The 12514-nt window shown below is 39.4% G+C and overlaps 1 protein-coding gene across 1 annotated transcript; it reads left to right on the forward strand.

Moving 5' to 3' along the window:
• The first annotated feature begins 4712 nt into the window (after positions 1 to 4712).
• On the forward strand, positions 4713 to 11892 carry LOC135476250 (neuferricin-like). The gene is made up of 4 exons (XM_064756204.1): positions 4713 to 4829; positions 6038 to 6178; positions 6662 to 6848; positions 8811 to 11892. The coding sequence occupies exons 1-4, from the start codon at positions 4724 to 4726 to the stop codon at positions 9025 to 9027; spliced, it is 651 nt and encodes a 216-aa protein (XP_064612274.1). The 5' UTR covers positions 4713 to 4723; the 3' UTR covers positions 9028 to 11892.
• The last annotated feature ends 622 nt before the right edge of the window (positions 11893 to 12514 follow it).

Genomic DNA, 12514 nt, shown 5'->3' on the forward strand with positions numbered 1-12514 from the left:
ATAATATGGGCCCTAAAGGCCTATTACCAATGTTTATGTCAGAATTTTTATCCGATCGTCAGTTTAAGGTACGGATGGGGTCCACTCTTTCAGACTCTTATGAGCAGGAAATGAGTGTACCTCAGGGCAGCATTCTATCGCCTACTTTATTCACCATACAAGTAAATAGTCTGTCTAAAACTATGACGTCTGGTATAGAGGGTTTTTTATACGTGGATGATTTCCATATCTTCCACCGTCCTAAAAATATGAATAACATCGAACGTCAGTTGCAGCTTTGTCTCAATAAGATAGAGAAATGGGCAACTGAAAACGGTTTTAGATTTTCAGCGTCTAAAACCGTCGGTATGCATTTTTGTAATAAACGGAAACTTCATCTTGACCAAGAGCTAAATTTTTGTGGTAAACAGATTACAATTGTTGAAGAAACAAACTTGTTAGCTATTTGTTAGGTATCTTTTATACCCTATACAAAAATGCTAAAAGCTAAATCTACAAAGGCTCTTGATATTGTTAAGGTCGTATCTAGCAGCGTTTGAGGTGCTGACCTATCAGCTTTACTTAATTTATATCGTACTCTGGTGAAGACTAAATTGGACTATGGGTCCATCATTTACGGCTCCGTAAGGAAGTCGTATATTAAAATGTTGGATCCTATTCATCACCAAGGTTTGAGGCTCAGCCTTGGTGCTTTTAGAACCTCACCACTAGAGAGTTTGTACGTGGAGGCAAATGAGCCTTTTTTCTATAAGTGACGTATAAAACTGAGCCTTCAGTATGCTACAAAGCTTAAAGCACATCCAACAAACCCTGCCTACGACTGTGTGTTTAATCCATCATATGTAGATAAATCTAATAAATGTCCCAATAAGATCCCTTCATTCGGTCTTCGTGTACGGGACCATATTGTGGACGGTAACATCAAGCCACAGGAAATAGCTCCAATCTTTTCCTTAGTCACCTCCCTGGCTTCTTTCCACAACCTAAACTGATATTCGTTTTATGTAAATATAATAAATCCAATACAAATCCTTTTATAATTCAGCAAGGTTTTGTTGAAATTAAGCCTAATTTTATGGATTATAAATTTATATACAAGGTATACAAGGTCTTCTCTTCATCTTCCATCTACTTCAATCTTCTCCGCAGAGGCCAGAGTTATACTTATGGCCTTACTATATGTTTCGTCTGGGCGTGCCCAGAAGGCAATGATGTGCAGTGACTCGCTGCGTTTTGGCAATACAGCATAATAAATTTAAAAATCCACTTATACTTGAAGTATTAGCCTTACACAGGAAACTAATTAAGAAGTAGAGATATTATATTCTGTTGGATATCAAGCCATATTGGTATCCATGGAAACACAGTCGTAAACAGGGAGGCAAAGGCTGCCTTTAGTAAGCCAATTTCCCAAAATACACTCCCATACACTGACTTTCGTCCAAATACTCTTGTGTATATTCGCCGCCTTTGGCAGGGTGAATGGGACCTTATAAAGGTCCATAATAAACTGCATGAAATTCACGGTGTCATTCGCTATAATTCTTGTACAAATGGTATGGCTCGAAACCAAATGGTTTTAACAGGGTAACGTATTAGCGATCCTCGATTAACACTCAATTATATTCTCTATGGGAGCTGTGCTTCCGAGTGTGTTGGAAGTGATGCTCCATACGGCGTCAGACATGTCCTGGTGGACGCTAAGATTCCACACAATCAACACTATATATTATTTGTTTGACAGCATTGCTGACAATACTGTCGTTATGTATTTAAAGGCCATTGGTCAATATCATAAAATATAGTATCATAAAATGATACTCATCCTATCGAAACCCTTTACTGGCTCCTGTTTTGAACTTGTTTTCGCCACGATACGGCTGGGAAATTGCCGATGTGGCTTTAAGCTATCACCATTCATTCATTCATTCACTCATTTAAAGTGCCAGCTCAAAGATGACAAAGAGTTAAAGAAACAAAGCATAGGTAATTCCCACCATTGTGTTGAATCGGCCTATCAGATGAGCGTGGTAAAGTGGTACCGCAAATGAACAGAGCCGTGGCACTAACATCTGCCTATGTTGGTACTGACCCAATAGATACAGTGAGATGCTGGGATAGTGTGAGAAAAGATGATGTGTCATTGTAAATTCATACAACAGTCTCATGGGTGGAGTTGGCGATTCGTTGATTTCAAAGTACACATACCCCATGAAATCTAGAAGATGGTATGTCTACCTTTTCTGGCATACTGTCACCAGTGCGGTTATCCAAGCATTGCTCCTTTACCGCAGATATCGCAAATTCCAAAGAAGGAACAAATGACTTAGTGAAAATTTCAAGCAACGGTTTCAACTGCGATTATCCTTGTACCCGTCCGAAAGAGAGGCAGGCCAAGTGGAGATGCTGTAACAATCTATTCGCCAAAGTAAGTCAGGGTTGGTCATCCTGCGGTGGATTAAGTAACAGTATTATCGTTAATAGGGATTACATTTTATGAATATAGAACAGATTCTAGTGCTGAAATTTTCGTTAATAGGGATTACACTTTCTGAATATAGCACAGATTCTAGTGCTGAAATTTTCGGTAATAGGGATTACACTTTCTGAATATAGCACAGATTCTAGTGCTGAAATTTACGATAATACTGTTACTTAATCCACTTTCCAAATGACATCTATACCTATCTGATATATTCACCTAAGGGAGTGACGTCATTTGTGATCATCAGAGGGGTAATGCATGTTCGCTGTAAAGTCTACCGGTTAACTACCTTCTGTGGAAGAAGTGGAAGGCCTGTTGGTCGAGTGGTCGAGTGGTCTAGACGGTTGAGATCTATTGCTGGCGATTTGGTGCCTTACTCTGAGGCCGCTGGTTCGAAACCCGTAGTGGTCTCAGTGAACGTAGTGGTCTCAGTGAAATTTCAGCAATAGAATCTGTACTATATTCGGAGAGTGTAATCCATCTTAATGATAATACTGATACATTGAGCACTTTGAAGCTTACGAGTTGTGCCCCCATCTATTCTACCTCCATAGGCCTATTTACATGGAGCGTCCGTATTGGTTGGTGGGCTGGTAGGGCCTATACGAATGTATAGATTTGAGGAAAAACTGGCTTTTTATATCGAATAGATGGGGCTGGTAAATGTTAGGTTTTAATTTTGCTGCTGTGCGTAAGCCGTTTATCAAAGTTCAGCCTCTCAAAAACGAAACCGAGATAAAATTTCAAACTGCGTGCGAAGTTTGCTTGCCTTGAAATGAGCTGAAGTAATGGCGCCACCTAACGTCAGGGAAGGGAAACAGCCTGACTGCGTGCACTAACAGTCAATTTCACTGCGCTTATGACTAGCGTCATGTTAGATTTCAAACGCTCCTAGGCTTGCAGAAATTGCCTTCTTAAATCTAATCAGACTTCCGCACAAGAGAGATAGCTAGTAAGGCGAATTAAACCTCCTTGCAGCGCATGCACCTCTCTCTACGTTCACTGCGCGGTAAAAGCCTGTATATAGCATGGCGCGAATAAGTTGCTTCGCGGAACATTGGAGATGTTAACATTGAGTATGTCAAATTTTAAATATTTCTTTCAAAGAAAAAAAAACAACACAAGCTGAATTTATGAAATATAACAAGATATTGATTTCTTTTTTAAGTCGTCAACAGACCAAATACCGGCCCGCCCAGACGAGTGGTCCAACATCCACTTTTTTGTAGCAGCTATGTTCTGTGTAGATAGTTACGCTTTTAGAAGTAACCCAACATGGCTGCACCCATGATTTGGTACCGGTAGTCCTTAGTGACTTCAGAAAGTTTTTGGAGGTTTACAAGAAACTAATGCTTTACTCTCCGCCTTTTCCTCACAAAAAAACGAAGACGCATATTTTTTTAGCATGTCTGCGTTTCAGCGGAGTTTTGTTTTCACGGTGTGCAGTGATCTGTGAAGATTTCCTGCTGTACAACAACTACGTACGGATGCCAACATTTTCGACTGATAGCATAACGCAGGTAGATTCTAGGGGAATCACTCCTGTATTAAAGGATTTTAACGTTGTAATTGTTTTAACCGTCAGTTCGTTTTAAGAAACCGAAAGTAAAGAAGATCAGTCAAGTGTGTTCTCGATCGAAGATGAGTCTTCGTTTGCTGTTCGTTACAGCAACTCTGGTAGGAGTTTGTGCTGTTCTTTTCACAGCAGATTTCTTTACCAGTCATAGGGCGTATTTATACAAACTTATACAAGGACTGTCAGTTGATCTATGGGGCCTGTGGGCCACATCTCTTCATACAATTATGCCTTCGTCAAAAGAATTAATTTTAACCCCCGAGGAGTTGTCCAAGTATGACGGCATGAAAGGCAGTAAGGGTCTTTACTTGGCCATTCTCGGCAGAGTGTTTGATGTTTCTAAAGGGAGAAAACACTATGGTCCAGGAGGAGGGTATCATTTTTTCACAGGTAATTACAAACCTAATGTGGTTGCCAAAAAATGTTACAAACATGTAGATTCTAGTGGCGCAAATTGAGATTACCGTATTATAAAATGGATTTACAAGATTTCTTGTTTTGTGAAATAGAAAAAAAGATGATTACTACCTTCAAGTGTCAACTTCAGCATTACATATTTTCAAGGCAGAACATGAGGGGTAAAGATGTTAATAAGATAATGGCCAGTTACCTCCTAGAAAGAATTTTCGTTATCTGTCAAGTATCTGTCCAAGTATGACGGCATGAAAGGCAGTAAGGGTCTTTACTTGGCCATTCTCGGCAGAGTGTTTGATGTTTCTAAAGGGAGAAAACACTATGGTCCAGGAGGAGGGTATCATTTTTTCACAGGTAATTACAAACCTAATGTGGTTGCCAAAAAATGTTACAAACATGTAGATTCTAGTGGCGCAAATTGAGATTACCGTATTATAAAATGGATTTACAAGATTTCTTGTTTTGTGAAATAGAAAAAAAGATGATTACTACCTTCAAGTGTCAACTTCAGCATTACATATTTTCAAGGCAGAACATGAGGGGTAAAGATGTTAATAAGATAATGGCCAGTTACCTCCTAGAAAGAATTTTCGTTATCTGTCATTAATATGTGTAGAGGGGCTGCGCGTGACGTCTTCACCTTGGCAGAATAATAGCCAGGTAGCCATATTGGAGTCCATTTAACATGGGCTGCTATAGCTACAGTATTCCAATATGGCTACCAGGAGTAGGTTATGCAAACCATCAAAATTGTAAAATGCATGAATGTGATGGTAAGATTTGAAAAAGAAGAATTTAGAAAAGTAAGAATACAACAATTTTTTTGTGATAGAAGAATATTTACTTAATTGAAAGTTGTTTTAAGCCATACTCAAGAATATTTCACTTGTACGACGGCGACCACCGTTATGGTGGGAGGAAACCGGGCAGAGTCTCTGGGGAAACCCACAAGCATTCACTGGTTAGATAGCCAGCATTAGCTGGACATGAAGTCACAGCGACAGCATTGGTGAGAGACCCAAGGGTCATTGTGCCACGTTGGTACCTACCACCTCTGCCACCGGCCCAGATAGTACAGTTGGTAGAGCGTCCGCTTCGGGACCGGTAGATCCAGGATCAATCCTTGATCGAGTCACACCTAAGACTTTAAAAGAGGAAGTTGTAACTTCCTCACTTGGCGTTCAGCATGAAGGGGATAGTGCAACGACTTGTTGACTCATATCAGTATAATGGCTTGGGCGGGGCGGCTTACTTGCCTTCGGTAAGTCGTCTCAGTGAAGCAGCACTAAATAAAAGAGCGGTGGAAATCCGTCCTGCAACAAGGAGGCACATTACACGTACGTGCACCCTAATGATTCCTTCGTCGTCATATGACTGAAAAATTGTTGAGTACAACGTTAAACCCCAAGCACTCACTCACTCACCACCTCTGCCAGAGAGGCCCCAGATAAAAAAAAGTATGATGGTCGGGAAACACCAAGGTTTGACAATAGATGTATTAATGTTAATGAAAAGACTGAATTAAACATCTATATTAGAAATGTTATTGTTCTGCTTTTCAGGCAGAGATGCCAGCCGAGCGTTCGTCACTGGAAACTTCAAACCTGATGGTCTAACAGACGATGTCAGCAAATTAACTCCACAGGATATCCTGGGCCTGGAAGAGTGGATACAGTTCTATGAAAAAGATTACAAATATGTTGGTAAGTGCAAAGTGCCTTGTCAGCAAAACTATAGCAGTGGATCATATATGTAGTAGTTATGAACTTCACGCTGCATGCAACAGTGAAATCCTGTTTCTTCTTGTATACAGTCATAGATAAACCTCTAGAGATAGTGTTTTGTTCCTTTTATGCATTGCTTAAATAGAAGAGAAGAACACAAGGACTGTCATTAAAATTTTACTATGTTTTGTGTTTACTGGATATGTACCAGTATAGCTTTAATCTTCAAGATGACTTTCCAGAGATATCAAGAACTGTGAATGGGAAAGAGAAATTTATTCACTGCTCCTTGACACAGAAGTGAAGAAACAGATGAACAAAACTAAACAGATGTAAATTGTGTAGATCACATGTATTTCAGATGTATAAATATGCTCACCTCAATGATGTGTGTAAAGAAACTGGGTGGTTTAAATTCCCATGTGCAGATGTATGGTAATTATTTCTTCTTGCTGTTGACAGGAAAAGTTTCTGGAAGGTTTTACACAAAGGACGGGAAGCCAACCAAAGCCTGGCTGAATTATGAAGCTGATCTGAAGCATGCAAAGAAGATGAAGAGTAAGGAAGAGGCGGACTCTGCGCGCTTCCCTCCCTGTAACTCGGAGTGGAAACAGGATGTTGGGGGAAGGGTATGGTGCTCTAAAATGAGGTAATAATCCAATGAGTTAATCTAAGTCTTTTTCTTATTTTACATTTTTTCTTTATAGTTTTGCAGTTTTTGTATTAAAGCCAGGTCAAGCTTGGGTACCTACATTTCCAGATTAAAGAGCTATGTGAGTGGATAACAGTGTGTAACATTCTGTCTAAACTGGTAAAATATGTTTGATTTCAAGGTGACCTAAAGATATCGTAATGTAGTCATGTGTTGATTTCAAGTAAATTTTAGTTTTTTGTTAATAATTAACTTCCAGCATGATTTATTTATTTATTTTTTTTGTGTGTGTTTTATGCCATAATCAAGAATATTTGACTTCTATGAAGACGGCCAGCATTATACCGCGTGGAAACCAGGTAGAGCCTGGGGAAAACCCATGACCATCCACAGGTTGTTTTTCTGTATGAGTGCTTTCCATATACCTATTTCTATATGTAGTTCTGTTGTATAGAGTAATATTATTCTCTAGAGTAGTGTTCCTGCACTCAGGAAAAGGCAAAAATTTACATTAGTGTTGTATTCATACAGTGCAGCTTTTGGGAATGTTGTAGGGCTGGTGCATAGCTCATGCAATGCAGCTTTTGGGAATGCGTACAACTGGTGCATAGCTCATGCAGTGCAGCTTTTGGGAATGTGTGCAACTGGTGCATAGCTCTTACAATGCAGCTTTTGGGAATGTGTACAACTGGTGCATAGCTCTTACAATGCAGCTTTTGGGAATGTGTACAACTGGTGCATAGCTCTTACAATGCAGCTTTTGGGAATGTGTACAACTGGTGCATAGCTCTTACAATGCAGCTTTTGGGAATGTTGTAGGGCTGGTGCATAGCTCATGCAATGCAGCTTTTGGGAATGCGTACAACTGGTGCATAGCTCATGCAATGCAGCTTTTGGGAATGTGTACAACTGGTGCATAGCTCTTACAATGCAGCTTTTGGGAATGTGTACAACTGGTGCATAGCTCATGCAATGCAGCTTTTGAGAATGTGTACAACTGGTGCATAGCTTATGCAATGCAGCTTTTGGGAATGTATACAACTGGTGCATAGCTCATGCAATGCAGCTTTTGGGAATGTATACAACTGGTGCATAGCTCATGCAATGCAGCTTTTGAGAATGTGTACAACTGGTGCATAGCTCATGCAATGCAGCTTTTGGGAATGTATACAACTGGTGCATAGCTCATGCAATGCAGCTTTTGAGAATGTGTACAACTGGTGCATAGCTCATGCAATGCAGCTTTTGGGAATGTGTACAACTGGTGCATAGCTCATGCAATCAAAATACAAACTGCTCTGGGAGACACATGTGCGGTATGCTGTGCAGAGAACCCAGTACTTTTAAGACCACAGACTAACCTGGTGTTGACTGCTGTGGAGAGATGTTCAAATTCATCTAGCGCTGACATTTCTACAGCTTAGGGATTATCTTGCTAAAGGTCAGTGGTTTACCCCTGCCAATCGGTTCGCTCCACATGTAATAATGACTAATGGGTACAGCATTTGCCTGGAAGGAGGAAGGCCAAGGATCAAACCTGGGTAGGGCCATACCCAAGACTTTAAAAATGGCACTTGTTGTTGCCCCAATTGCTCGCTCAACAAAGAGCAGGCAAGAGCAAGGAAACACGACTGGGTGGCCCAGCCCAGTTTCAGTATAATGTGGCGGGGTGGGGTGTCATGTCTGGTGCCTTGGGCATGATCCATTATTGGCAACCGCATGGACTCGCCCTGTTGCAAGAGAGCACAGTATAGGTACAGAAATCTAATGACTCCTCATCAACTAAAAAATTGTTAAGTATGATGTAAAAACTCAAGTATACATACATACATATTAACAGCACTGTCATTATGAAGAAGATAGCAGAACCTTATTTGTCTGGTGAATGCTTTGTTCTCCAAGTACATGCAAATGTAATACAAGAATGGCTATTATACTCTTTTTCATGTTCTGTTACAGTGGTGGAATTTCACGAGACTGGGTAGGTGTACCACGGATGTATCATCAGCCAGGAAAGAACAACGCACGCTGCGCCTGCGTCCGGAACACAGGCCCCCCTTCTGATGCCAAGCCTAACTCTGCTCACAGTAACCGTGGAGACCTAGACAACCCAAACATGAAAGAATATGCAAATTGCCGAGTGGACTCTGAATCCTGTCCCATAGCTGACAACTAACGTTTTTGTGACTCAATACTTCACTGTTTGTGACTCAATACAACACTGTTTATTGATTCGCTCTTATCAGGGTGTAAATTTTTCAAAATTTTTCTTTTCAAAGAAGAATGTGTTACTCCTCAGCCCTTTAGTGTTAAAGAATATTGTCGTGGCCATGTCCATCTCTCTGTCTCTCTGTCTGTTCATCCCCAATTTTCTGAACCCACTCATAGAAAATTCATGAACACTTGCCGACGTGATCATTGGGACCCGTACATGTGGCTTTTGGCCATTTCAGATATCTTGTATTAATTTTGCATATTAATCAACTTAATTTGCATAAATTTGCCCTTGACTTTGTGACTTCTATATATCTGAACATATTCAAGGGGAATTCCTGAACTTTTGCTGACGTGATCATTGAGACTTATGCATGTACCTTTTGCCCATTTAGGTCTATCCTTGGTTCAATTGGTGTATTATTCGGCTTCTTTTTAACATGTATAACTTGAAGATGTTTGTCACAGTTATGTCCTTAAAACCTTTTAAAATGAAATTCATGAAGTTTTGCATTGATGGTCATTGTGACTCATATGTGAACTTTTTGGCCTTATCAGTTCATATACTTAATTTAATGTTATACATTGATTCACATATTAATTTACATATTAATCTGCCTAATTTCCATAGGTACTGTAAGCATCATATCTGTGATCGGATTGGAAGATCGGAGTTTTCAAATTGTATGAATGCTCATCTAAAGATGCATCAAATATGCAGGGTTGAGGAGAGCTGCAGTTCTGCTGCTGTTTGTTCCTTTTGTCCCAAAATAATCTTTTTTTTTCTCAGTCTGGTTACAAAGATTTAATCATTGCTTTCAGCACAGAGTTGTCTCCTCTTGGACTGACACAGACACAAGACATCATAAACCATGTATTCATGTTAAATTCTAGAATTTACAGATTGCAGTGACAGTACTGAGCAAAACATAAGTTAACTACATGTATTAAGCATTTGTTGTTCAATACGGTAAAGATCATTGAGTCATACCAACAACAGCAACAGCAAAATAACATGCCTGTATTAACAATAGCTGAATCCTTTTGTCCCGTTTGAGATATACCACTGTTTGCATAAGGGGACACCAGTTTTGATTAGTATTTTATGGCAGAACAAACGCTAAAAGAGCCAAAAATGGAATTAAGTGAAAAATTTATTTTATTTTTATTGCCTTCAACAGAAAAAAGTGCCCAGATAATCCACATTTCCTTAAAATTAAATGATTTTTATGTTTTTTTATCTTTATACTCTCCTTTGACAAAAATATTTGTTCTGGCGTAAAACAACAATTAAAATTTGTGTGGCTTAAAGACAGGCCTCAGAATATGAACGCTTTCTCTTCAGCAAAGTTGGGGATAGGTGAGCTCTTAAAGGACAAGACAGCACCTGACTAAAACATACTCAGAAGAAAGCAGGATATTCAAGCTTTTTAACCGGCCCAGATAGCACAGTTGGTAGAGCGTCCGTTTGGCAGCAGTAGATCCAGGATCAATCCTGGGTCGAGTCACACCTAAGACTTTAAGGTCACATTGCCAAGATGATGGAAGAATTAGTTAATATAAAGTCATTCGTCATGGCCCATTATAAACTTGATCATGCAATATTCCTGAACTCGATCAACATTTCTAAACTTGATCAGATTTGTGTTGTACGGTTGCTGTGATACGTTTTATGCATAGCTTTTGTACCATTACCATTATGGTGATATTGTGTTAACACCCACAAGTCAAAATGCTTTATGCTTCATGATGTGGATTTCGTTAACAAAATTAATATATTTTTAGCAGTGAATTCTCTTTATTGTGCTGAAGTACATGTTCAAATGTAAATGTAAATAATTACATGCTTGCATATCAACATTTACAAACACATTGGGAACAAAAGGTTTAAACATCTTACAATTGTTTTATTTTGCTGCATGTCACAAAATTTGTCTTGTTGTGTGTGTTTCTCTTTTCTGTGGGTGGGTGGGGCTGCGTTGTTCTCTGTACACTGTCCAGCACCCATAAATCACATTGACCCATGTCTTCCAAACAAACGGAAAACGCCTAGGATGAACAGAGCTCTAAGAATCAGGCAAAATGAGGAGCTTAGTCATAGATCCAATTTTTGATCAAATACAGCACCACTAACACAAAGCAGTCATGTGGTTTGGTGCTACAGACATGCATTTATTGAGAATAAAAGAGTTATATGTAATTTGAAGCTGTTATAAAATGTCCGAGACCATGTGTACTGTTTTCCTTGGTTCAGATTGAAGTCAAAGTTGTGGTACCATTTGATATATCATCATTAACATGCAGTGGAAATGGATGTGTCAGAATGGTACTGCTTTTTTTTTGGAAGAGAAGGGTTGAAGGGGGGTATATTTAATAAAGCACAACAGAGCATGCGGGTACAGGAATTTAGCCTAGTTTAAACTTGTTTTTAAAGCATTTTTCTTTAATTTAACTCTAAATGTTAACTGAACTTCTTAGGGCCTGTATGGTCTTGAGCTCAATATGCTTGTATTATGTGAAACAAAATAGGCCATTAATAATTATCTGAACAGGAAATATTTGTAAAGTAAAAGAAAAAAGGTTAGTTCCTCTGGCAGGATGAAGATATGGTTTTGTCTTGTATTGATATAGGGCAGCCTTTATGTCTGTTCTTCCATAACTTTGTAAATGTCGTTGGGGTTGTGGTTGGTTGAAGATTTTTCATAATAAAATTTTTTTATATATTTACTTCTGTTTCTTGTCAGATGTTTGGAATAGGTCTCAAGTAGTACCAGTGTTCAGTCAAATTTACAACATTTTGTACGATTGGAGTGTCAGTCAGTTATCCTGGAGTACACCTGTCAGAAGTAGGAAGACGTGATTGTCAGCAACCTGGTGATGGCCGTAGGTTTCCCTCTGGTTCCCTCTCGTAGTCCTATCAGCAATCATGTAAATAAAATATTTTTGAGTACGGTGTTAAAACACCTATGAAATCAAAATCTATCCTGGAGAGAGGAGGAGACGATGCCTTTCTCACTCGGATGGTTAAAACGCTGCATGCATGGCCATGTGTGACTATCAGGCCTGTGACATTGAGATCATGAGTTCAAATCCAGATCTCGCTGTTTTTGATGCTATAAGTCAAGAGCTTTGTCAGGTACCTAGTGAACATTGGTGCTTTACTGTAAGAACTCTGGTTTCCTTTACCCATTAAGATGACCGACATCATAAAATGTAATGTCTATTTGTATGGCTTGATCTCTGCTCAGCGCACAGCAAGGGGCTGTACTGTACAACAACTGATCGGCCTGTTACCAGCTTACTGGTGGTTAGGTCATGTGGGTGGGACGTTATGCCTGGTGTCAACACAGTATTATGCACACAGGTCTATAAAATAAGGCAACATTTTAATATGATATATCACACTAGATTCTGCTTCATGGATGGTTATTAAACCATGTCTTCTTCCT

Source organism: Liolophura sinensis, chromosome 10 (assembly GCF_032854445.1).
Source record: "Liolophura sinensis isolate JHLJ2023 chromosome 10, CUHK_Ljap_v2, whole genome shotgun sequence".
NCBI lineage: Eukaryota > Metazoa > Mollusca > Polyplacophora > Chitonida > Chitonidae > Liolophura > Liolophura sinensis.